General features: G+C 58.0%; 1 protein-coding gene across 1 annotated transcript in view; it reads left to right on the top strand.

Annotated features, from left to right (window-relative positions):
* The first annotated feature begins 16,711 nt into the window (after positions 1-16,711).
* Positions 16,712-24,216, top strand: part of ADGRD1 (adhesion G protein-coupled receptor D1) — a 54,163-nt gene continuing 46,658 nt past the window's right edge. The window contains exons 1-3 of the mRNA XM_054594087.1: positions 16,712-17,649; positions 17,734-17,770; positions 23,337-23,420. Coding sequence (XP_054450062.1) covers positions 17,587-17,649; positions 17,734-17,770; positions 23,337-23,420 — 184 coding nt within the window. The 5' untranslated portion in view covers positions 16,712-17,586. The remainder of the gene's footprint in view (positions 17,650-17,733; positions 17,771-23,336; positions 23,421-24,216) is intronic.

The raw sequence follows: 24,216 nt of genomic DNA, 5'->3' as shown, positions 1-24,216 counted from the left end.
ATTTTCACATAGGCACCTGGGCTCCTTTTTGGAAAAAGAGCAGCCCTCTGCCCCCCCCCGCCCCCGCCACCCTGTGAGGCCCCTTCCTCCTCTGCGTCCGTTTGCCTGGGTTCATTAGCTGGTCTTCTCGTTCCCATTTCTCTCCTTGGTCACTGAGATCGAAATAATCCCTGTTTCTTGGGGACGCCAATCAGGAACTGGTCTGGAGACACGGTCGCCATGAGGCGCCAGAGCCCGGCCTGGAGCTGTCGGCTTCTTCCCACATCTTCCCGCGGGGGCGGCGCCGAGAGCGCGGCCGCCCTGGGGGGCAGAGCTGTGCTCAGGCCTCGTCCGTGGTCCCGGATCCAGCCACGCCTGCGGCCGTCCCGCCGGCCTTTCCCGCCCGTGGCCCCGGGCATCTCCCTTGTGTCCCCACCCAACGTGGTGGCAGCCCTGCGGCTCTCGGTGACAGGCCTCCAGGTCAAACGTCGTCACTCTCTTGGCGGGTGTCCCTTCAGGGGCAGCCTCCTCCAGGAGCTCCTGCCTTCCTCCGCGACGCTCGGCCTCGCCTGGCTCTGCGGTGACCTTGCAAAGGACCCGAGGAGCCGGGAGCCCGTGCAGAGCTTCGATCGCTGCTGTGCGGCTGCGGGACAGTTACCACGTGTGCTCGTGTGTCGGGCGTATCTGACTGCGGGAGCGTGGCCACCCTGCGGCCCCGCCCAGTCTAACGGGAACTCTTGTCTGGGCAGTGACAGCGTCGCGGGCTTGGCAGGAAAGTTTACGTCATCTCAGCCTCCCGGGCACGCGACACCCGGGGAAGCCTCGCGGTCTCCTCATGACGCGGGCGTGCCCTGGCGTGGGTCGGTCTGCGCCCCCACGGAAAGCTGACACCCGATTGCCTCTGCGTCCTAGTCTTCCCTTAAGTAGAATAAACCCGCACCCTGTGGACTGTTACACACGTTTCTGCAGCACGTCGGTTCTGTTTTCTTGTGCCACATGGACTCACGAAGCTCCGACTCGAGCTTCGGCAAAGCGAGGCGTGAGTGGCGCCGTGTCCCTCCCGATGAGGGTCGGCTGGACGCACTGGCTGCGATTTTCGTGCTTTATCACTGGGGCCAGGAAGAGGGGACTGTTGTTAAGAGGCTGAAGCAGGACTGGAATAGGAAGTAGGTGTTTAAAAAAACAGATGAAAGAAAGGAACATTCTCAGCCCTGGCCCGTCACCTCAGTCGGTTAGAGCGTCGTCCCGATACGCCAAGGTCGCGGCTCATACAAGAGCCCCGGTCAAGGTGCGTGTGAGGGCCAACCCACGAATGCACGAATAAGGGGACCGGCAGACCGATGTTCCCCCTCCCTTCCTCTCACTCTAACATCAATAAATAGATTTCAAAAAATCAGGGTCGTAACGATTCAACGGTGAGCACGGAGCTCTAGGTGAGCACACGGAACAAGCTCTGCGTGTGGTTATTGTTTGTCTGCATCAAGGACGATGGCAGACGAGACGGGAAGACGATGGTGACGAGGTGGCTTAAAAGGAGGAAGATGATATTGTCTGTGAGGATGACAGTGTCCGATGGTGATGACGCCGTCGATGATGAAGAAGATGAAGAAGGCGGAGTTCCGTGGCGGCGGCAGCGGCGGCGGCGGCGATGAAGAAGATGGCAACAAGGAGGAGGCGCTGACCCGATCCACTTCTCGTACCTGGCACCACGCCGCCTGTTCGTTGGCTGGGTGGAGAGCCCCTCGTTACAGACACAGAGACAAACACAGTCTAAGCATAAACTGAAAGTAGGCTCGTTGTAAAGAATCTTGAAAAGGTCACGGTTTGGGGTGTATTGTCTCATTTTCCAGAACGAGGACAACCCCACTTCTCCGCTGCCTCTCCCGCGGAACAGAGGTCTTCGCGTCCACGCTCCTCTGGACACTCGGTGCCGCGGCCGCGCAGCTCCGAGGCCGTCCCCCTTCCCAGAGGCCGCGGGCGGCGCGGAGCCTCCGAAGCCGGGCTCCCTCCCCTCACGAGTGCCTCGGCCGTCGCGGGGCCTCTGAGTCGCCTGCACAGGCCCACGCAGTGCGCGGTCCCTGGCGCCGCTGGGTTCTAATCAGTGATTCGCTCTTTCCCACGCCACATCCTTCGGGGTGCTTTGCACTCCGCTGGGGTCCTTTCTTCCGATTTTGGAAAGATGTCCCTGAAATTGTCACTGTGTAGATGGGGAACCCTTTGCCCTAGGCATACCCCAGTGTTCAGATGGACTTTGGCCAACCCAACTGTTCTCCACCTCAGAGTTTGATTTGGAACCTAAACCAAATGCTCTCAGCAGGACATGCTGTTCAGTGATTTAATAGGATTAATTTAAACAGATCAGAAATGTTATTTTCTACATTTGTAACTGTACTTGGCATCCTCTTTGTCTGATAACTTCTGAGCACACATACAAGGGAAATTTTGGAAAAGGGTAGTGGCTGCTATTATAGGAATAATTGGATAAAGGGACAGAAAATGAATGAAGCACCTACGTGATACCCCTGCCATTGACATACTGGTATTAATAGCAGCAATTAAGTAGCTTAAAGCGACCCACGAGGCAGCATGCACAGTGCGATCGCGAGGAAACGCGGTCCTCGGTGGCGGTGGAAACGCGTGTTGTCCTTCAATGCTGTGGGGCAACGCGCCCTCGCTAAGCGGGAGACGAACCGATGAGTCTGGGCGTAGGAGCTGTGCCCGTTCAAGCGTTCGTTGCGTTCTGAGTGAGACAACGTCTTACGTGTGGGTTACAGACGTCCAGACTTTAGGGCCAAGGAGAGCAAATCATCCATACTGCGACGTTAACTCTTGGCGTGCTTAGTTCTCCGGGGCCGCGGGGAAAACGCCCAACGATTAACACGGACCCCGCTGGCCGTGTCTTCTGCTGTCTGTGCCCCCAGGGCCAGGGCGTCAAGCACTGTTTCAGAACTGCAACTGGAGCATCAGCACGCCTCCCCCCACCCCCCTCCCGGGTCCCCCATAGCTGTGCCCATGCGGCGGGAGCCCTGGCCGCTCTCAGCCAGGCCCGCCCCCTTCACCCTTGCGAGCGCTTCCTTCTGGCGGGAGGCGCAGCAGACACCCCCACCCCGCGCGGCCTGCCGTGTCCGCCCCTTGTTGCAGAAACAGCGAGACAACCGTGCCCTCTGGAAGTTTTACGGGACGTCTCACCAGAGAACGCGACCGACCGGGATGAAGCCTGACGGCTGGGGAGCTGCTCACGGGCCTCTCCCCTCGACTTACGGGGGTTCTAGGACCCGCAACGCAGTGGGGCCCTGCCGCTAGGTCATCAGCTAAATTCCACGTAAACCTGTTGTGTCTGCTTCTTAAAAGGAAGTGTTCCTCTTTGGGAGGAAGCGAGAGATTAAAGAAAAAACACCCCAACCCACCCTACAAGATTTCTGCCGCTGTGAAGGGCGGGTGTTCGCGAGGCCCTGCCCCTCCCGTGTCTCAGGCACTGGCTGACACACCTGCCAATCCGCCAAACGCCGAGCAATCGCACGGAAGAGCAGAGTGTGGCTGGGACGGGGAGGCTCTGAGAGCCGTGGGGGCCTCAGGGGCCCCTGGGTTCCGAGGCCACAGCAGAGGGAGGCACCTCGGGTTCTGGGGAGATTGTGGCAGCCGGGGCAGGAAGGGAAACAGAGAGGCTGCTTCCTCCTGTGTTTTTGGTTTCTTTTTTCAGTTATGACTTTTAAGGAACTGCCTGCAGAGCCCGCCCGCCCCCGCCTGGCCCTGCTCCAGCTGGGCCGGCCGGCTGGCACCTGCCTTCCCCGGGCACTTAGCACGGGCTCTGGGGCGGAGAAGAAGCCCGGGCTGAGCCGGTGCCGCGACACCAGCGACGTCCGGGCAGGGCGCGGCCTCCCGTGACCGTCCCCAGCCGCGGGCCCCCGCGCGGCTGCAGAAGCGCAGACAACCCCACTTTCTAAAGCCCGCGCAGACGCGGGTATTCCCACCCCCTTTCCGTCACAGCCCAGAGCGTCAACGGGGCGTTTTCGGTCCTGCAGGCGGTTTCTGCAGTGGCTCCTGTGGGCTGTGCGCGAACTCTCGGGGCTCTGGGGCCGTGCTGTGTGGCTGGGCCTCGGGCTGGGGGACCCCGGGGCCAGCCTCTGCCCACCGTGGGGCCGCTCTGGGGGCCCGGCGGCCACCGACCTGTTTCCAGAAGGTCGTCCACACCTTCCCGATACTCTGACAGCAGCCAGCGAGTGGCCCCAGCGTCCCTGAGGGGCCTGATGTCCCTCAGGGCTGGGACGTGCCTCCGTCCGCCCCGAAGGGCCCACAGCCCCCAGCAACCGCCACGTAACGCCCGGGGAGAGCAGGGCCACCTTGGAATTTAGTCACCTAAGGATTCTGCACTCTGTCCCCACGACTCCGCTCCCTTGCGGCCGCCAGCCTGTTGCCTTTCAGCATCTCTCTTCTTAATGAATCGCACCGTCCGCCCGGCTGCTCAAACCCGAACCCCCCGAGCGGGCATTGACGCCTCGGGCTCCCTCCTCAGCCTCGCCCGACCACCCAGGCTCGCCCGCTGTGTTCCCAAAGCGCGTCCTGGACGGACGGCCACCCTGTCCCGGCCACCGTCGCCCCGTGGTCGACGTCTAGGACACCGACGAGCCCGTGCGCGCCCGCCCCTGAACCCTCCGTGGCCGCGCGGCCCGGCCTCCCCCTGCACCGGCGCCCCCCTCCCCTCCCCCGCTCCCAGCGCTGCAGCAGCGTCGCTGTCCTCGTTCTCGGGGGCGCCTGGCCGGCGTTCGCCTCAGGGACTTGGGCATCCTCAGCGGAGTGCCCTCCCCTCAGGGTTCCATGCCGCGTCCGCGACACCAGCCGGGCCGGGCTCCATTGCCTCCGGTTCAGCAAGGGTGACCTTCCGGACCACCCGCTGTGGAAACGCGCCGGTGCCAGACGGCGTCGGTTTTCCTGAAAGCACTTGCCGCCCCTTGCCGCGCTCTGACTCCCGGTTTGCTTGTGGGTCCCCCTCCCCTGGCGCAGAAGCTCCCGGGGCGGACACCGGCTCGCCTCGTCGGCTGCCGCAGCCCCGAGCTTGCGGGCGGACCTGGCACACCGCCGGTGCTCAGTAAGAAATGCTGGGTGATAACTGGACCCTCCGCAAAGGCTCCGGGGGACGGCGGAGGACGGGGGTTCCGCGCAGGGCCGGCTGCGGCGCCGGGCGTACCGCGCTGGTAGCTTGTCCACACATCGCCGTTGCCCGGGACAGCAGCCCTGCTGGAGGGCGGGGGGCAGAGGTCGCGAGCAAAAGGGGCGATGCTGAGCCCTGTCCCGTGTGACCTCCCAGCATCCGGAGCCACAGGAGCCAGCCCCTCGCAGTGAATCCTCTGCGGCTCCGTGTTGCTCCGTCTCTCTCTCTTTGTCATCTATTTATCATCCATCTATATATCCTTCTGTCATCTGTCCGTCTGTCTGTCTGTCCATCACCTATCTTCTGGTTCTCCGGAGAACCTTAACACACGCCTTCCCTTCTTTCCCTAAAGTTGCTATATCCTGGCCTTTGTGCTCTGGGATCTAATAACCTAATAAAAGAGTTAAGCTAACAACACAAAACCTCACAAGTCAAGGTGGGGCTTAGTGAGCACCACGAGGAGGCACAGACAGGGCACTCGGGGAGCCAGAGCTGGGGAGACGAGCTGAGGAGCCTGGGGTCGAGTCCCCGTTGCTCTTCCTATGACCCGTGGGATCTCTGGCGAGTTGTTTAACCGTCTGTTCCTCCTGGTCTTTACTTATAAAATAGAGGAATGGTGAGTGCCCACCACATAGAATTATTAGAAATGTGAGGCCAAATAATGCACATAGGACATTTACGACCGCGTGTTAGTATTCCGTATTCCGTATGTGAGGCTGAGGACAGAGGCGTCTTATCCTGAAGCCAGAGCGCGTCTTATCCTGGTCAGGAAAACCGAAGGACAGGAGGACAAGGTTGGGAAGGCCCATGGGACCGTGGTCGGAGGGGCCATGGTAGTAACCATTCTCTTTGGTGAGTAATTCTATGCCACTAAAGAGAAATTGTCGGGGTGCCTTAATTTCTGCATGAATTTACCTGCTCAGAAATCTTTAGTGGTTTATAACGACTTAGCACAATTTGTTTCTTCCCTTCCGCTTGATCTGGGTTTGTGTTGCTCATTCTTTTCTAGCTCCTTCCCTTGGACATTTCGATGGTGGATTTGGGACCTTACCTTCTCTTACTAGAAGCATTCCGTGCTATAAGTTTTCCTTTAAGAACTGCTTTAGCTGTATCCCACACATATTGATATGTTGCATTTTCATTTTCAGTCAGCTCAGAATATTTCCTAATTTCCCCTGAGTGTTCTTCTTGTACCTGTGGATTGGTTGGGAAGATTTCCCGACAAATTTCCAAGGGATTGGAAATGTACCTGTTGCTTCTCAGGTATTGAGTTCTCATTCCATTTTGTTAAGTCCAGAGAGCATACTATGTATGAGTTCACGTCTTTAAATTGGCTAAGATTTTTAAATTTTATTTACTTACTTTTAGAGAGAGGGAAAGGGAAGGGAAACAAGAAGGAGGGAAAACGAGGAGAGAAACACGACTGTGTGAGAGATTCAGCTGTCTCTCGCACGCCCCCAAATGGGGACCTGGCCTGCCACCCAGGCACATGCCCTGACGGGGAGTTGAACCGGTGACCTCTCGGTTTGCAGGCTGGCGCTCAGTGCACTGACCCACACCAGCCAGGGCAACGTTGGCTAAGCTTTGTCTCACGGATAAGGATACGGTCCCTTGTGGTGAGTGTCTCATGTGCGCTGTGTATCTGCTGTTGTTGGGTGGAGTGTTCTGTGAGTGCCAATTAGATCCAGATGGCTGATCATGTTGTTCGTTTCTCCTAAATCCCTTGCTAATTATCCATCTCCTAGTTCTATCTGTTTTTGAGAAAGGAACATTGAAGTCTCCCTTTCTGTGGATTTATCTATTTCTCCCTTGACTTCTGTCTGTTTTCTAATCGCGTGTTTTAAAGCTCTGTAGTGCAATGCATATACATATGGTATTGTTATGTCTTATTGAGGAATAGACTCTTTTATGTTTGCATTATTCCTCTTTATCTGTGGTGATTTTCTTTATTCCGAAGTCTGCCTTGTTTCATATTTCTATAACCAGTCCAGCTTTTATTTTTTGGATTAGCATTTGTATGGTATATCTTTTTCCATTTCCTTACTTTTTAGCTTACTTACCTAAGCTAAGTTTAGCTTATGTTTGAAGTGAGTTTCTGTGGACAGCATATAAAATCTAATCTGATAATTTCTGTCTTACAGTTGGTGTGTTGTGTATAGCATAATTACTGATAAACTTGGATTTAGGTCTATCATTTTATTTATTTTTTTCTGTTTGTTTCATTTCCTTAGTGCCTCTGCTTCCTCTTTCATGGCTTCCTTTGACTTACTGGAGTGCCTTCTAACATTCCGTTGTATTTATCATTTTGATTTTGGCTCTATCTCTGCATGCATTTTCAGTGGTTACTGTAGGGATTACAAAATACATTCTCAACCTTTCACAGCACTATTTAGAGTCAATATTTACAACTTCCGTTTGAGCGTGGAAACCTTGTCACCTGATAGTCCCTTTATCCTCTTCTCGTGATGCAGAGTTGGCTCCCATATTATTACATTTGCACACGTCAAAGACTCCACCAGTCCACGGTACATTTTCTCACTTTGAACTGTCAAACTCGTTTGGAAGACCTTTGCAGGGGAAGGCTAGTGTGTTACACTTACCCAGACATACACTCCTTCTGTTGCTCTTTCTCCGTTCCTACAGAGTGGAGCCCACAAAAGGTACGTGGAGGCCGAGAAATAGAAACTAAACTCCTGGGGACATCGGCGGACTTCTGACCGTGGCTGTGTTCCTCTGGGCTTTTCATAACTTGACCAAATACGTAACATTTTCCCCTTTTGTTTAAGCCTCTTCTGAGCTGGCTTTTCTGTCATTTGCAACGGAAGGCTCCCTGTGGACACAGTCTGAAAGGGGGGATTCTGTGGAAGGAGAGGATGGTCATTTTGTTGTTATGGTTTAAGCCATAACAGGCTGACGCATGACAAAGGTGTCGTGAGATTCGACTGCATTTCAAATCCAGGCGTCTTTCTCCTTTGGTTTCCCCTTTAATCCAACCTGTAGGTTACTGAGGAATTCGGGATCAGAATACCTGTACGTCGGGGCAGGCTCTCCCAGGCAGAAGTCCTTCAGGTACAGCCTGGCTTTGAAGGCTTTCCTGGAGCTTGACAACCGTACTCACCGGGACGGCGAGGGAAGTATCAAGTCATTGCGAGTTTTGCTGCCGCGGTTTCGCACGGTTTTCTAAAAGGTGCAGGATAATTGATTGTCTTTCCCGGGCAGCTCGTTTTACTTCCCGGGGCGAGCCCCACCGTTTGCCGGACGATCCGTTAATTGCTCGAGCCCCGTGGCGGTGACGCTGACGGAGGCTGAGGGCTTGCGCAGCGCGGTCGGCGAGGATGCCATCTGTCACTGTCCGGAGCTGTTCCCTCCTCACTTGCGGGCGGGCGGGCGGGGAGGCGGCCGCACGTGCAGGCGGGCGCCCAGGGCTGGGGAGGGCCCAGCCCCGCAGGCCCCACAGCGTCCACTGGAGGCTGTTTTCTGGCACGAGTAACAAACTGGGCTCCGGCGGCTTAGCCAGACAGGGACCGGCCTGGCGGTCGTGTGATGTGACCGAGGACCCGAGCACCTTCTGAACTTTGGCTCTGAGGGGGCAGGGTCGTCTAGGTGGAGTCCACAGGTAGGAAAAATCACCCTTTTCAGAGGACGGTTGTGTGTTTTGACCAACGGCTATGTAACCACCACCCCAAGCCGATGTGGAAGAGGCCTGACTTGGGGAAGAGACCCCAAGTCTCCTGCTGCCCCCGACGTGGCCTTCGCCTCCCACCCTCCCAGCCCCGGCCTGTCTCCGTCTCGAACGTCCCCTCTCCCCAGCAACGCCACACAAATGAGCGCGTCCGGCACGCGGTCTCCGAGCGTCGCCCCCTCCGGGCACGATGCGTTCGAGGCGTCCGCGGCCGTGTGGGCGGGGCCTTTGTCGAGAACCCGCGGCCTCTGTTTCATGGACGTCCCATTGCCTGTCGGTCCCTTTGCGCGCGAAGAACGACGGGGTTGCTTCCAGAATTCGGAGATCACACGTCGAGCGGCTCCCCAGTTTCCGTGGGACCCTGTGTCGTTCTTTTGGGTAAGGCCCCGGGAGAGGGGTTTCCGGGTCCTGTGGCGGGGACCGGTCTGGAGTCGCGGGAACTGCAGAGTTGGACTTCGAGTGGCTGAAGCGTGTCCTGCAGTGACGCACGCACGCTCCCCACCGGCCCCGCGCCGCTCCCGCGGCGAAATGTGGGCGTAAGGGTGTCCCCGGGCGGGTCTAATGAAACCCCGTGATGGCTGAAGCAGCTGAGCGCCTTCTCGTGAGTTAATTTTCCATCAATTTTTCGTCTTTGGTGAAATGTCTCCTCAAGACCCTTTGCCTGTCTTTTTATTGGGTTGCTCCTTGATTGAAGTTTGAGGGTCTTTTTATCAAGACACACGTTTTGCAAACATTTTCTTTTGGTCTTTCCTGTTCTTGTTTTCTTAACCTTGTCCTTTGAAGAGCCTGGGTTTTCAATTTTGATGAAATCCAACTTCTCTTTTTCTTTCTTTCTTTCTTTTTTTTTTTTTTTTTAGTGTCTTTTCTAATAAGCCTTTGCCTTCCTCAAAGTCACAGAGATTTGCCCCTGTGTGTTCTTCTGGAAGTTTAGTGGTTTCAGGGCTGGGATTCCATTTGAGCTCATTTTCGCTGCGGTGTGAGGTTTGGGTGGTGTCCGGTCACCCCGGGTCCCCACGCTGTGCAGACCAGCCTCTCCCTGGGGTTCCCTTTGCTCTGCTGTTGAAAGCTGGTTAACCATGTGGGTGTTATTCTGCACGTTCTCCTCTGTTTCATCCTTTTATGTGAACAATGTTCCGCTACTCCCGCACTGCGGATGACTGTAGCCTTATAGCAAGTCTTGAATTTCGGTATTAAAGTCCTCCAACTTTGTGCCCGTTTTTCAAAATAGCTTCGGCCATTCCAGTTTCTTCGCCTTTCCACACACATGTTGGAATCAGCATGTGGACGTCTCTGCCCGTCCTGGTGGGATCCTGACGGGGGTCATGGGTCTGGGGTTCGACTGAGGATATTTGCAGGCGACCGGCATGTTAACCAAGCTCCATCCTCCCCTCTAACGGCAGAGGGCGTCACCCTTTGTAATCAGGGGCTCTTTGCACGTATTTCGTTAGACTGATAACTATTTCATTTTTGGTGCTATTATAAATTATATTTTCATATCTCAGTTTCTCATTATTCATTGCTAGCATATCAAAAACACAGTACATTTTTTACGTTGACCTTGTTTCTTATGACCTCGATCAACTCATGGACTAGTTCTAGTAATTTTATATACTGTAAAGTTCTCCCACTTAAAGTGGACAATTCAGTGTTTTTAGTGTATTGACAGTGAAGCGCCCATCACCAGAGTCTAATTTTATTTTATTTTTTAAAAAAAGATCTTATTTATTTCTCTTTAGAGAGAAGGGAAGGGAAAGAGAAAGAGAGAGAGAGAGAATCATTGATGTGTGAGAGACACAGACCGGCTGCCTCTTACACACCCCACACTGGGCCCGGCCCGCAACCCAGGCATGAGCCCCGACTGGGAATCGAACCGGCGGCCCTATGATTCGCAGGCTGGCACTCAATCCACGGAGCCACACCAGTCAGGGCTCCAGAGACTAATTTTAGAAATTTTATTCACCTCAGGTCCAGATCTCTTTCTTGCATTTGGATTTCTAGTTTAATTCCATTACGATTAGAGAATGTACTCTCCATGACTTCAGTACTTCATATTTGTTGAATTTTTTAAATAGGTCAGACTATGGTCTATTTGGGTGAGTGTTTTACGCACCCTTAAAAAGATGTCACTTTTCTGTTGTTGAGTGGACTGTTTCATAAGTGTCATTACTCCTAGTAGGTTCACAGTGCCGGTCACTTCTGCCTCCTTAGCGATTTTCTGTCTACTTGCTTTATTGGCTCCCGAGGGAGCCGTCTGCAAATACAACTGCGCTTTGTCGGCTTCTCCTTTCAGTTACAGCCTTTTGTAATCACGCATCTTGTAGTTCTTTGGTTCAATGTGCACATATTTACATTGTTTTGTGCTGTTGCTGAATACATCCCATTATCCACAGGGAGCGATCCCCTTCCTCGGTCATAATATTGCTGTTTCGAAGTCTATTTGATGGCAGAACCTCAACAGTTTCCTGATGAGTAGTGTTTGCACCGTCTATCTCTTCTGCCCCCTTGCGCTTTGGACCTGGCTGCGTGTGAGTATTTACCGTGTATTTCTGGAAGGTAGAACGGACATGGCTAGGTCTTTCTGTTTTGTCCCGTCCGGGAAACGCTGAGTTTTGCTGGGTGTGTTCAGATCGTCTCAGTTCAGTGCAATGACGGATGTGATTGGAGCTAGATCCACATTCTCGCCCACTTGTTTCCATCGGTCCTTGTTTCCCTTTTATCCTTTCCCCCCAGCTTTTGGATTATTTCAGAATTTGCCATGACTCTGTGTGTCTTAGTTTTAGCTCGTTACCTATGTCTCTGTAACGTCGTTGGCACCAGTCGTCCTAGGTTTTCCACGCCTTTTCCCTGGTCGTCACCACTCGGGGCGTCGCGCTAAGGACCCGCGGTCCCTTCCGGTCGCGCCCCACCCCGGCGGGCGCGGGGCCCGCACGCCACACGCCACACGCCACACGGGCCCTCCGTTCCCCGCGCCGCTCGGGCTCTTCTCCTGCGTTTCCACTTCACAGACATGTGCTATCCGCCCGCAGCACGATCTCCTGCTTATTAAACAATGTTATTTCTATAGCAATTAAAACTAAGAGGAAATGTCTTTCCTATTTTCCTGAGTGGTAGCCATTTCGGGGCGTCTTGGCTTCTCTGTGTGCGCCCAGGTTTCTGTCTCGTGCGTCCCCTTCTACAGGAGGAGCAGTCGCGTGTCCTGTGCCGGTTCGGTGGTAACGGGTTCTCCCAATTAGTGTTCGTCTGAAAAGGTGTTTCTCTTTCTTTTTTATTGAGATATCATTCACACACTGTAAAATTTGCCTTTTCACAGTGTGAGGTTCAGCGATTTTTTTTCTCTTTGGAGTGGGCCTGTTTGCATCCGTCTTGTTTGGAACTCTCTGTGCTTCCTGGACTTGCATGTCTCTTTCCTTCACCAAATTAGGGAAGTTTTCTTTCATTATTTTTTCAGAGAGAGTCCCAGTTCCCTTCTCTTTCTAATCTCCTCTGGCACCCCTGCGATGCGCACGTTCGACCTCTTGAAGTCGTCCCAGAGGCTGCTTACATTGTCCTCATTTTTTGGATTCTTTCTTCTTGTCTTTCTGATTGTTTTTTGCTTCCTTATGTTCCAAATCATTGACTTGATTCTCGGCTTCATCCACTCTACTGTTGCTTCCCTATAAATTATTCTTTATTTCAGTTAGCGTTTCCTTCATTTCTGACAGGGTCATCTTCACGCTGCTGAGGTCCGTGCTGAGCTCCTTGAGCCTCCTTGTAACCAGTGTTTTGAACTCTGCGTCTGATAAATCTATCATCATAGATTTATCTCCACTTCGTTTAGGTCTTTGTTTAGAATTTTGATCTGTCCTTTCATTTGGGCCATGTTTCTTTGCCTTCTCCTTTTGGCAGCCTCCCTGTGTTTGTTTCTATGTATTAGGTAGAGCTGCTATGACTCTGTGTCTTGGTAGCGTGGCCTCATGCAGTGGGTGTCCTGAAGGGTCCAGTGGCACAGCCTCCCCATCCCCCAAGCTGGGTACTCGAGGTTTGCCCTTCCTGTGGGCCGAGTACACCCTCATTTTGTACTTGAGCCTTGGTTGCTGTTGGCAGGTCAGGGGGAGGGATTTGCCCAGGCCAGTCAGCCTGTGACCACTGACCACCAACCTCCGCCCTCCGTGGAGGACCAGCTGTGCGGGGGCAGGGTGGCGGTGCTCCGACGTGGTCGGTAGCTGTCCGCTGGCTGCACTGCCCCTGGGGTTTCCGGGTGGCGCAGGCCAAGGTCAGCCCACACCTGTGTTCTGCCCGGGGCCACCCTGCCTGAGCTATAGAGCATTCTGAGAAGGTTGTTACTTGTCCTGGGCTTGGAGATTCCCAGGTGAAGCCAAGCTGTGACTTTAGGCTGCTGCGGCTAGTGCCAGGCCTGGGGCCACACAGCAAGAAGTACGGGGGCGGAGGGCTCGCTGAGGCCGGCTGCTGCTTGTCGGACAGGATTTAGGAAGTTGTGAAGCTTGAGCCAAGACCGCCATTCATATGGAAAAGCCTCTGTTAGCAGCTGTAAATGGGATGGGCCGGAGTCTCAGGGGATCTCCAGGGCTGGACACACAGGGTGAGCCAGGGTGATGGAGTCTCAGATACGGCAGCAGCCTGCCAGCTGAATGGCGGGGGATGGGGGGGTGTGCAGAAAAGGGACAATGGTCTCTGCTCACATTGATGCCAGACACCTCAGCTCCTCCCTTTATGCCACCGGTGCCTTCCGAGCTGCCACCCCGGCGCTGGAGCGCAGAGGGAGTGAGTCCGAGTAAGTCCGTGTGTGGATTCTTTAAGAGGAACTGCTTGGGACTCCAGAGTTTCTTCCACCGACTCAGTCCCTGCTGGGTTTTGCAGCCAGAAGTTGTGGGGACTTATCGTCCTGGGCTGGGGGACGTGGGGAGGGGCCGGGATTCCTTGCTCTGAGACGTCCCTCCATGAATTTTTATCCAGGTGGGTGAGGGACCAGCCGGTTCCGCGTCTGCGCCCCTCCTACCGGTCTGGATGGACGTGGTTTCTTTAATTCCATAGCTGTCAGACTTCCATTCAACTCGATTTCTGCCGGTCCCGAGTGATGGTGGTTCTACACTTTAGTTGTGCTCTTGATGTGGCTGTGTGAGGAGGCGCGCCGTGCCACCTATGCTGCCATCTTGACCAAGTCAGAGTCGGTGATTTTTTTAAAAGCATCACGCAATCTCATTTCTGAGCCGCCTCCTCCTGCCCAGAAGGGCCTCAGCACCGGGGCAAGGGCCCCGCCCACCGCCCACCGCCGGCCCTGGGGGGGCTGGTCCCCAGACGCGCCCCGGCCCCCCCGTCTCTGCCGCAGGCAGCTGTGTGTCTCTGCGTTGGCCTCGGGCTCTCCCGGCTCCTGGGGAGGCCCCCGCCACTCTGGTCTTTGTCCTCTGCATGCCACATGCATTTTCCTCTGGCTGCCTGTGACCTCTCGGTTAGGTCTGATTTTTAGCAGTGTGATGACCGTGGGTCCAGGTGCCGGGCGGGGGTGTGCTGTGTGAGGGTGTGTGTTTGTATGCGATGTGTGTGCTGCGTGGTGTGCGAGGGTGTCTGTGTGTGGTGTGTTGGCTGAAGAGCGTGCACTGTGCTGTGTGTGTGTGTGTGAGGTGCGTGTGCTGCGTGAGGGTGTGTTGTGCGGTGTGTGGCGTGCGGTGTGCGTGCGGCGTGCCAGGTGCGCTGGCTGTTTATCCTGCTCGGCGTTTTTAGAGGTGCTGGGGCCTGTGGCTGAACTTATTTCTTTATTTTTGAACATTCCTGGCCATTCTCCCTTCGAGCATTTTTTTTGCCTCATTTTCTCACTTCTGTGTCTGGAATTTCAATCACACATGTGTTAGATTATTTGATATTGTGACACTGCTCCTTCTGCTCCATTTTTTAGAAAAAAATTTCTTTCCCTTTTCCCTGTGTGCTCCAGCGCGGCTGCCTCTAATCGCCCCGCGAGGCTCAGGGCCTCCTGCCCTGCCCAGGGCACGTCTGCGGGGGGCGCCCTGAGGGGCGGCTGAGCCGCTGCTCATCTTATTCTTGGTGACAGCACTTCCTCTGGAAAGGGATCCTCCTCCACGTCACCCCCGCCTCTCGGCACGACTCCCCCACGGGTCTGGGAGTGTTGCCTTCTTGCCCCCGAGCGCGGAGCGTTCCCTGGCTGGCGGGGGGCGGGGGTGGCTGTTGCTGTGTCTCTTGATGGCGGGTTGGTTGTCTTTGCTGTTTGGTCACAATCTGGGAAGGAACGCTGGGCGTCCTGTGTCGGGGGCCAGGGCCAGGGCGTCCGCGCTGGCGACGGGCGCCGCGCTTCTCCGCCGGGCCGTGGGGGCGGGGGGCGCCCGTGCGCGTGAGCCTGCCGCGCGCGTGCCTACACGTGGGTGTGTGCCCGTGCCTCCTGACTGCGCGTCGGGTCAGTCTGGCAGGTGTGCGGCGGGGGATGGGGATCCTGTTGCCGTGGCCCCTTCGCGCAGCTGGGACCTGCCCCGGGGGCAGGGCCCAGGGCTGGTGGCCCCCGGGCCGGGCGGGGGCACCCCCGTGTCCTGCCTGGCTTCTGCCTCGGGCTCTCGTGCTCAGACGTCCCTGCGCACGCCTCTCTCCCGCTACCGGGACACGGATTCTTTCTGGCCCGGAAGTCGGGAGAGTGGGAAGTCTGTTTTCCTGGCCAGCTTCGGTCCTAGGCGGCCCGTGTCCCCTGTCCCTGTGTCTCGGGCGGACTTTCTCCGCGGCTCTGCCCCTGTCCTGGTACATGGAGATCTTTCTGCCCCTCCTCTGGGACAGGGGTTCTGCCTTCTCAGTGGCAGAGGCCCTCGCCCTGTGCCCTGGGCCAGGGGGCGGAGGCCTCCTCCCAGCGACTTAAGCACTTCGCTCTTGAGGAGAAAGGTCAAGGTTGGCGTCCTGCCTGGGCACAGTGGAGGCCATTCGCTTCCCCGCGTGTGTCACTGAGAGGCTGGCAGCAGCTCCCACTGCCTGCATCCCCCTGCTGAGTCCCCGCCGGGGTCCCGGAGAAGGGTCTGGCGCGGGGGGGGCGGGGGGGGGCTCACTCCCCTTCCCCCGAATCCGCTCTCACTTTCTTCCCTGCAGCAGCTGGAGGCCCGAAAACTGACGAGACCAAAGCGAGGCTGTGACTTGGGTTTTCCCCACACTGGGTCCCGCCTAAGCAACAGGATAAAGGTCGGCGTGAGCAGGGCTGTGTAATTAGAGTTCCCGGTATCTCAGCGCCCGAGATAACTGTTCCCGGAGACGGTCCGGTGCCTGCCGCAGCCTCGCGGGGCGGTCCAGGGCCTCAGATGCCCCGGCGGGTCCTGGGCTGCAGGCGAGAGCGGAAAAGAATCGCCTGCGTTTGCACATCGCTGTCGCCTCCCTCGTGGGGACCGGCAGTGGTTTCACGCCCTCCCTACAAAGGCTCCTCGGGCGCAGGACGTGACCCCCATTTAGAGTCGGGACCGAGGAGGCCCCGTCAGCTGACATGTAACGGGCATTAGCTTCTCCTTCGCCACTTCCCTGAGGGCTGACGCTTACTGAGCGATAGTTGAGCTCTGCACACAGTACCGAGCGTTTACGGAGCATCACGCTTCTCCCAAGCTCCGCTCCGAGAGCCTTGCGTGTACCGTCACCCCAGCCCTGCGGAGGAGGAGCCCATTTTACAGACACGCTGTGACACAGAGACGCTGCGACCGGCCTAAGAGCACAGCGCTAGTGGGCGCTGGACACAGTGCAGGGGCGCGGGGGTCAGCCCCATCCCGAGCCGCCGTGCCCATGGCGGCAGCCGTGTGCGCATGCGTGTCCTCGTGTTCGGACAAGGTCAGGCGCACGTTCGTCGTGAGCAAACTGAGGCGCTGGCTGGCTCAGGGCCTGAGTGGCGCCCTGTTGGGAGGCCTGTCCCGGACGCTGTGGGGGCGCTGGGGTCTGGGGCCGCGGCACAGAGTCCCCTGTGAAGGGGCCCGTGGCCTCCACTCTCCTCGGAAAGGGTTAAAGGGAAAAATGCGGCGGCGCGTGGGGCCCGTCTCCCTCCGCACCCCCGTGAGTCACCCTCCTCCTTCCTTTGGGCAAACGGGACTCAGCTCTGAACGGAGTTTACGGTTCCTGTCCTGTGTGTGTTTTGACACTGACGGTGACTCGGGGGTCACCAACGCGACGGCAGCGCCGGGCCGCACGCAGGCCGTCCGGCTGCTCGGAAGAGGCTGGAGCTAGGACCCAGGAAGGGCAGGGCCGCCGGGGTATAAATAGAGGACGGAGCCGAGCAAAGTTTGAGCAGCGAGCCTGACATCACCGCCTCTCCCCACCCAGAGCGGGGATGAGAGGCGGACGCCCGAGGCAGCCCCGGAGGACTTGGCCGCGGCTCGGGGACAAAGTTCCTTTAGCAGCCCTCTCGGTCCCCGGACACCAGGGAAGGAGAACCAGCCACCTCCCCGCCTGGACGGGGATGAACAAGGGCTGTTGGCTGGGGCAGCCGTGACCGCCGGCCGAGCTGCCCTGGGCGAGCTGCCCTGCGTTTGGGACGGCTGGTCCGGGACGTCTGGGGCTGGCTGTCCCGCATTCCACAGATGCTCCGCTCGCAGCGACGTGTTTATTGATCGCTGGAGGCTCTCGAGACTGCAGACGAGGACAGAACACAGCTAACTCTCTGAGCCTGCTGCCTGCCCCAAGCTGTAGGGAAACAGGCGTTTTTTCTTTCCAGAACCTGTGAAAATGTCCCTCTCCCAAGGAAGTGAAAGTTAAAGAGGATACTTTGTCACCCGCCGCCAGGAACTCCAGGTGGCTCCCGGTTAACCTCAGACACGCCATGAGGAGGCTGCTGCGTGGCTGCTGGCCCCCCTGGCTGCTGTTACTTCACTGCAATTTTCAGGTAATGTCCCCAGGCGGGGACGCCGTGGCGGGGCCGGGCTCTCTGGGCAGTCCCGAGTCTAACGCGGCGGTGTTTTGTGTGCAGGTGCATCCGGCCCTCGGCAGGTCACAGGCCCATCCAGGTAAGGGGGCTCCTGCCTCGCTCAGCGCGCGGCCGCCTCGCCCTGCCTCGCCCTGTCTGTCGGCCTGTCTGTCTGTCTGTGATGCCGTCCAGGGCGGCCCGCGCGGGCTCTGCCGGCCCAGCCAGCCGCCTGCGGTGCTGGGCTCTCTGCTCGTCCTCGATGTCTGACTCTGTGTCCCCGAGCTGTGGCTGGAGAGGCAGGTCACTCGAAACCTTGTGACCAGGGAACTGTGAGCGTTCTCCCTCAGGACACGGTCTGTCTCTCTCACGTCGTGTGCCCGGTCAGACCTACTCAGGCGACTTAAGGTCTCAGTCCTTCAGCCTCACGGCACTGCCTCACCCCTCGGTCACCGCCCTGGGTCCTGCCCCACTGAGGCCACAGAGCAGCCGGGGGACCCCAAGCCCGGCCGCCAGGCCCTTGTCCTTGGCTGTGGGGGTCCTCGGTCTAGAAGCGTCACAGCGAGGCTTTTCTGGGGGGGTGGACGGAGGAGGCACTCACGCTGTCGCTGAAAGTGGGGGGGACCACCCACGCAGCTGCAGGGGCACAGGCCCGTGTGGGTGGCCAGGACTCGCTCTGCAGGCACTGTGCCCCGTTTTCTCCCTGGTCGGCGTGTACGTGGCGCAGAGGGACCCCGCATAGTGTCCCCAGACCCTTGCTGGGAAGCCGTGAGCACAGCCCAGACCTGGGGGCAGGCCTGTGTCTCACAGCTGCAGGGGGCCGAGCAGGGTCCCCCACTGACTCCCACGAGCCATCCTGCCACCTCGGGGACTGGCCTTTAATGGCCAACCGGGGGCAACCCGCCCAGCCCTGCCCGGGGACCAAGCCAGGTCCTTGGACAGAGCTCTGCCAGGGATGGGCGCACGGGGACCTAGCGGGGTGAGTCAGACCCGGGTGGGACCCCTGTCTCCTTTGTGTGGTGACGCGGCCCGAGCTGGGACGTCCTGCCCGTTGCTCGGCCCGGCTTATCGGCTCGTGGGTGTGGTAGAGGTGTGGCCGCCTGCCTCCCACCTGCACGTTCTCGTTCAGTCTCCCGTTGGAAAAGTGTGAGAGCGGAGAGCGCGGGCCCGCGCCCTGTCCGCAGCCGTGACGCGGGCAGGGAAAGCAGCTTCCGGTGGCTCGGGGGCCAATGGCTCGCCCAGCCCCGCGCACAGGAGCGAGCACGCGCCCTGGCCCCTCCCTCCGCACCAGCCGCGTGGGCAGGTGTGCTGGGCGTCGGCGCCCCACGCGGGCCAGCGGCCCCCTGTTCGCCACAACCCCTCCAGGCTTCTCTCTGACGGGCCGGCACCTGGCTCAGGGCCTTACACGTGGCAGATGAGGCAGATGCTCGGGAAATACCTGCGGGCAAGGCTCTGCACGGTCACTTAAAGGCTGGCTGGTCGCCCAGTATCCCGGGCCTCCGACAGCCAGGCCCTTCCACCCCAGGCACGTTCGGGCTGGGTTGTGTGGCTTGGGCGCCAGCGCCAGCACAGGGAGCGAGCCGCGCGCAGGCCTTCGCCTCTGCCAGGTCGACAGGGGTTCCGTTTGGTAAATAATGGAAAAGCGACTTCGAATTGTGCTGCGCCTTGGCATTGCCCGTGTCTCCCTGTGGCCGCACAGTGCCGCCTCAGAGAAATCACACCCCTCCCGCCGGAGGGCGAGGCCCGGAGGGGAAGCCAGGACCCACCCCCCCGCGGGCCCCTGGCGGCCCGGCGTCTTGCTCCGTCCCTCCGGCAACACTAGGGAGCTGGGAGGCTCGAGGAAACTGAGTCGATCAGTGGCACAGCCTGGAGGTAGCAGGTCGCCCCTAAGTGGCTTACAAACACGCGCTCTCAGATGGACGCCCCGGTGGGTCCCTGCCAGGGTCCCAGAAGCTCCCCAGCCCTGGGCGCCCGCAGCGCCGGCTGCGGCTCGCTCCCAGGAGGCCGGCGGCTCACCTCGCCTCCCCGGCCCATTCGGAGGCCGAGGAAGCCGAAGCCTGTTATTACGGCAATTACGACTCCCTCTGTTTTCTCGGTGGTGGTTTCCTCTCTGTGAGAATAGTCTGTTCTCTTTACCTATTTTTGTTTTCTAAATGGAGATACGGTCGGCGGGCGGTGCTGCAGGTGCACAGCACAGCAACTCGATACCCGTGTTTGCTGTGGAGCCTCCGCCTCGGCCCGTCTGGGGCTTCATCGCCAACATCACGTCCGTGGGTCGCAGAGGCCGTCCGAAGCCCCGGCTCAGGGCGGAAGCTTCATTCTGTGTCTCCCTGGTCGAAAATACAAGTGTTTGTGATCAAATGGCAATTCAGCAGGGAGCGAGCTGGGGGGCAGCAGAACCACACAGAGGGCCTTGCTGTGTTTGTGCGCCCGCTTGTTCCGCGGGGCCCTGGGCAGCCGGATGTGGGGGGCGTCCTTCTGTGGGGCCGGCAGCAGCCCTCCCCTCCCGGCCCCTCTGTAGGTGGACAGGGCTGGCCCGTGGGGCCTATTTCATGGAGATGAGGATCCTGAAGACAACATCTGTTCCTTGTACAGCAGATGTTCCGTCCTTTCCTGACGTCTCCCTGATGAATTGAATAACAAGCCAGGGCCGCTTCCCGCCCTACCCAAGGAGGGGCCTGGACTTCAGGAAAGAAAGGCGTCGTAGGAAGGGGGGCGGGTGTTCCTGACTTTCTCCTTCCAGGCGCCCGCCACTGTGTGACCAGGCGAGCTCCGCGTCCGGGTCGCGCCGGCCCCGGTCCCGCGTCGCCCGGCACACGCCCGGGAGTCGGAGGTGGAGTGGCTCCTCTTTAGCCCCTCTTAGAGGACTAATTCTGCTCTTGGCTGGTGTTTCGGACGCAGAGCAGGTTGGGGAGCCCAGCCTCGCGGGGCAAACTGACCAGGAGGACGCGGTGGCCGGCCGAGTGCCGGTGTTTGACGCCCCGCAGACAGAAACTCAGACGTTCCATGTGCACGCGCGGCGGCGGGACGGGCACTTCAGTTTCCATCCGAAGGTTCAGGATGGGCATCACCCATGGGTTGCTCTAATTGTAACGCAGTCTTAAAATACTTTCAAAATAAATACGGGTCCCAGCACTCAAGTAGAACAGAACGATGCTGAACCCGAAAGCTCGCGTCTCACTCCCAGGGCCCCAGCCTTCTGCGCCCCAGAACCCCGTTGCTTGTTTCTGGGGCGTCCAGCCAACCTCTCTCTCTCTCCCTTTCTTCCCCTCCACCCCCTGAACAGCTTAGCTTAGCACAATAGCTCATACCACACACGTTCTTCTCACCTTAACGTTAAAAAAAAATTTTTTTATTGATTGATTTTGGAGAGAGAGGGAGGAGGTAGGAGGGGGAGAAAGAAACATCCATCTGTTGTTCCACTCATCTCTGCATCAGCGGTCAATTCCCGTGTGTGCCCTGGACTGGGGATCAAACCCGCAGCCTTGGCTCATCCGGACGGCGCTCCAACTAACAGAGCTGCCCGGCCGGGGCTCGCCTGGGCTCTTTAAACTTAACAGCATGACTCAAAGAACATTCTACAGGGTCCGGCAGAAGTAATGCCTGCTTCAGTGTGGTTGGTAGGGTAATAATACAGGTGTAATGATTTGTAGTTTTAGTGTGAACATGTCACCTAAGATGGCCTACGGTGTGCTTGAGTGTGACATTGCTCTGTTACAGAATGACATGCTTCTGATTTGGTAGCAGAAGATTTTGTAATAAAAAGGGACGTTCTGTGTGCCGGACCCTGACTGCTACCACCTGCCTCACCCTTCCTGCAAACCACACAGCGTCCACTGCGTAGCTGCTCCGCGCTGTGCAGCCAGCACCCTTCCCGCCTTCCCTGACCCCCCCGACTCCCCCCCGCCCGCCCCGAGGAGCACAGAGGCCAGAGCCCTCTGCAGCACATTGATACCCATGCTGCAAACCCGCGACGCACACCACTGGACAGAGGCCTTTGATCATGGGTGCGCGTTTATCCCGAGAGTAAACTCCCAGGAGTGGGATCACTAGGTCAGAGGGAATGTGTGCGTAAAGCTTGCGCAGATACTGCCTGTCGCTCTCCGGGAAAGCTGGCCGGGGTGAGCGCGCGCCGCCGAGGGCAGAACGTGCTCCCTCGGCGCAGCTGCGCTTTCTTTGCTCGCCCGCCCAGGAGAGGCCGGCTCCGCTGTCTGTCCAGACGCTTTCTAGCCCCACCACGCGCGAGTCCCAGAGTCTTTTCACACATTTAGAAATAATTCACCTTGCTTTTTCTTTGAAATGCCCGTGTGTGTCCTTTGCCCCCATGTTCTTTGGGCTGAAATTTTCTTTGTAATCGCGGTTTTTTTCATCTAACAAACGCAACACACCTCAGGGAGGCCCGCACGTTTCCGTCCCGCGCACGCGAACGCCGCTCCCCAGTGCGGCGCAGCTTGATTTATGGTCCTGTACGGACTTTGAAAAATGGATGTAGTCACGTTTACAACCGGTTCCCCCCAAAGCTTGTCTGATTTATTACATTTCAAGGTTTTCCCCGCGCATTTAAGTTTTGAGCCGTGGGAAGTTGTTACAGCGAAGCCTGAGGCCTGCGGAGGCTAATGGGCCCGAAGCCCTTTTGTCGGGTGACGTGTCTCTGATTTGAAACGTCGCGTTGATCCCAAACCACGTTTTCCTAGGTGCTAGGGGTGTCTGTGGGTGTGTCCCCGGGGACCGGCCTGTCCGTGCCTTGCTCCCCGCCGCGCCTACCGTGGCTCTACCGCCTGCCTTCCGACGGCCGTCCGACCCCACCCTCTGCCGCCCCGTACACACTGCCTTCCTTTGTCCTGCTTATTTATCCTCCTACGGAAGTTCCACAATCAGCTCTCCCTCCCCCCTAAAAAAACCTCTCAGTGTTTTTACAACAAATTTCCTGATATTGATGTATCAATTACAAGCTACCGGTAGGGCGCTGAGTTTTCTCCTCCAAGGATGGACTCAGGCCTCCGTCGGCCCAGGGCCTTTCCCGGCTGCCGGGGCACGGCCTCGTGCCCTCCCCGAGAGCCTGGCGCGGTCCTCCTCTCCGTCCTGAGTGTCTTCTCTGGACTGGACGCAGCCCTCGGCGAGCGTGTCCCCTCGGTGGCTGCCTGAACACAGGGAATTGCCTGACATCGGCCTATGAAATCTGTATCCGCCTCCTCACCAGATTCTTTCATTGTTTGTAACGGTTTTCACTCCCCACATTCTTTTCCTGTTCGTAATGGTTTTTCATTTTCATTATCAGGCAACACCATTTAAAAATAATGACTGGCTCTCCTCTCTTTAAAACATTTTTATTACGGTGAATAACAGAGGGGTCGCTTGATTAGTTTTTCCTTTTCGGTGACCTGGCAGCCACGTAGGGCAATCGATCGGTGTTGAGTCATCTGGGCCGTGGTCCCCACGGCCGGGAAGTGGCCCCAGGGAGCGGGGCCGGCCCGATACTGACTCCCCCGGAAGGGCGGAGGGACGTGCATAGAGCGACAGCTGACAGGGTGCGAAGCAAGGAGAACACCCGGGGAAGGACCGTGTCTGCACAAAATCACGTCTGCTCACAGCACAAGGGCCACGCGGGACATTGCAAAACGTTTACAATCCAACATGATGAATGTTTCATCCTTATTCTCTGCCCCCAGGGTTTGAGGTCTTGCTCACCGCTTCCCACTACTGGCCGCTGGAGCACGTGGACGGGATCCATGAACTTCAGGAGACAGCAGGAGGTAGACGCGGGGGGTGAGGGCCCCGGACGCCGCGGGGGCGGGGGCGGCGCCTCGGGGACCGGGGCCCCCGGGAGGGGCAGGTGAACAGCACCTGCTTGGAAGCCAGGGTGGCCGGGCCTCCCCAGGCGCTGCCGTTCCGAAAGATCAGCCTCCAAGGTGTACGTGCTTTCATGATGGAAGGACAGAACGGACGGTTTGGAACGTGGCCGGGCGTTTCCCCGACAGCCCTCCGTCCGACGCTGCTGCCTTAAGCCTTACGCTGGGGAGGGGCCTGTGTGCGCATTTCCCAGGGACACGGGGCGGGCGCACACGGGCGCGTCCGAAACAAACCAGGGGCCGCGGGCCGCGCCAGCTGAGGCAAGCGCCTGCGTGGCCACGTCTCGCTGGGCACAGGGGCGCCGCCTGCCGGTTGGCGGCTCCCTGTCCTGGCAGCGCCTCTGGGGAGGAGCAGCACCGCCTCCGGCGCCTCCTGTGGTCGGGGTCCCCAGGCCCACAGGGAATGGTCTCTGTCTGCTCATCGGGCGTTTGCCAGAAGGAGAAACCCCAGCCGTGGCCCAGCACTGTTTTCCATTCCAATCAGAGCTTTTTAAAAAGTGCGTTTTTGCGTGATCTGGGACGCGTTTACGTTCTCACATTTGCGTCCTGGGTCTCTCTTGCTGGTGTCGGTGGCTGACGTGTCTGGCGGGGCTTTCTGTGCAGCCAGCCCGGGCCGGCTGGGACGCACTCTACGCCGGTGGTGGAGCGGGTTTAAAAAAAACAAAACTGAAAACCGCACCACGTTTGCTGATTACTATGC

Source organism: Pteronotus mesoamericanus, unplaced genomic scaffold, assembly GCF_021234165.1.
Source record: "Pteronotus mesoamericanus isolate MK-2021 breed Mesoamerican mustached bat unplaced genomic scaffold, CSHL_Meso_final scaffold_507, whole genome shotgun sequence".
NCBI classification, from domain to species: Eukaryota; Metazoa; Chordata; class Mammalia; order Chiroptera; family Mormoopidae; genus Pteronotus; species Pteronotus mesoamericanus.
This window is presented reverse-complemented; position numbering and strand designations above follow the sequence as displayed.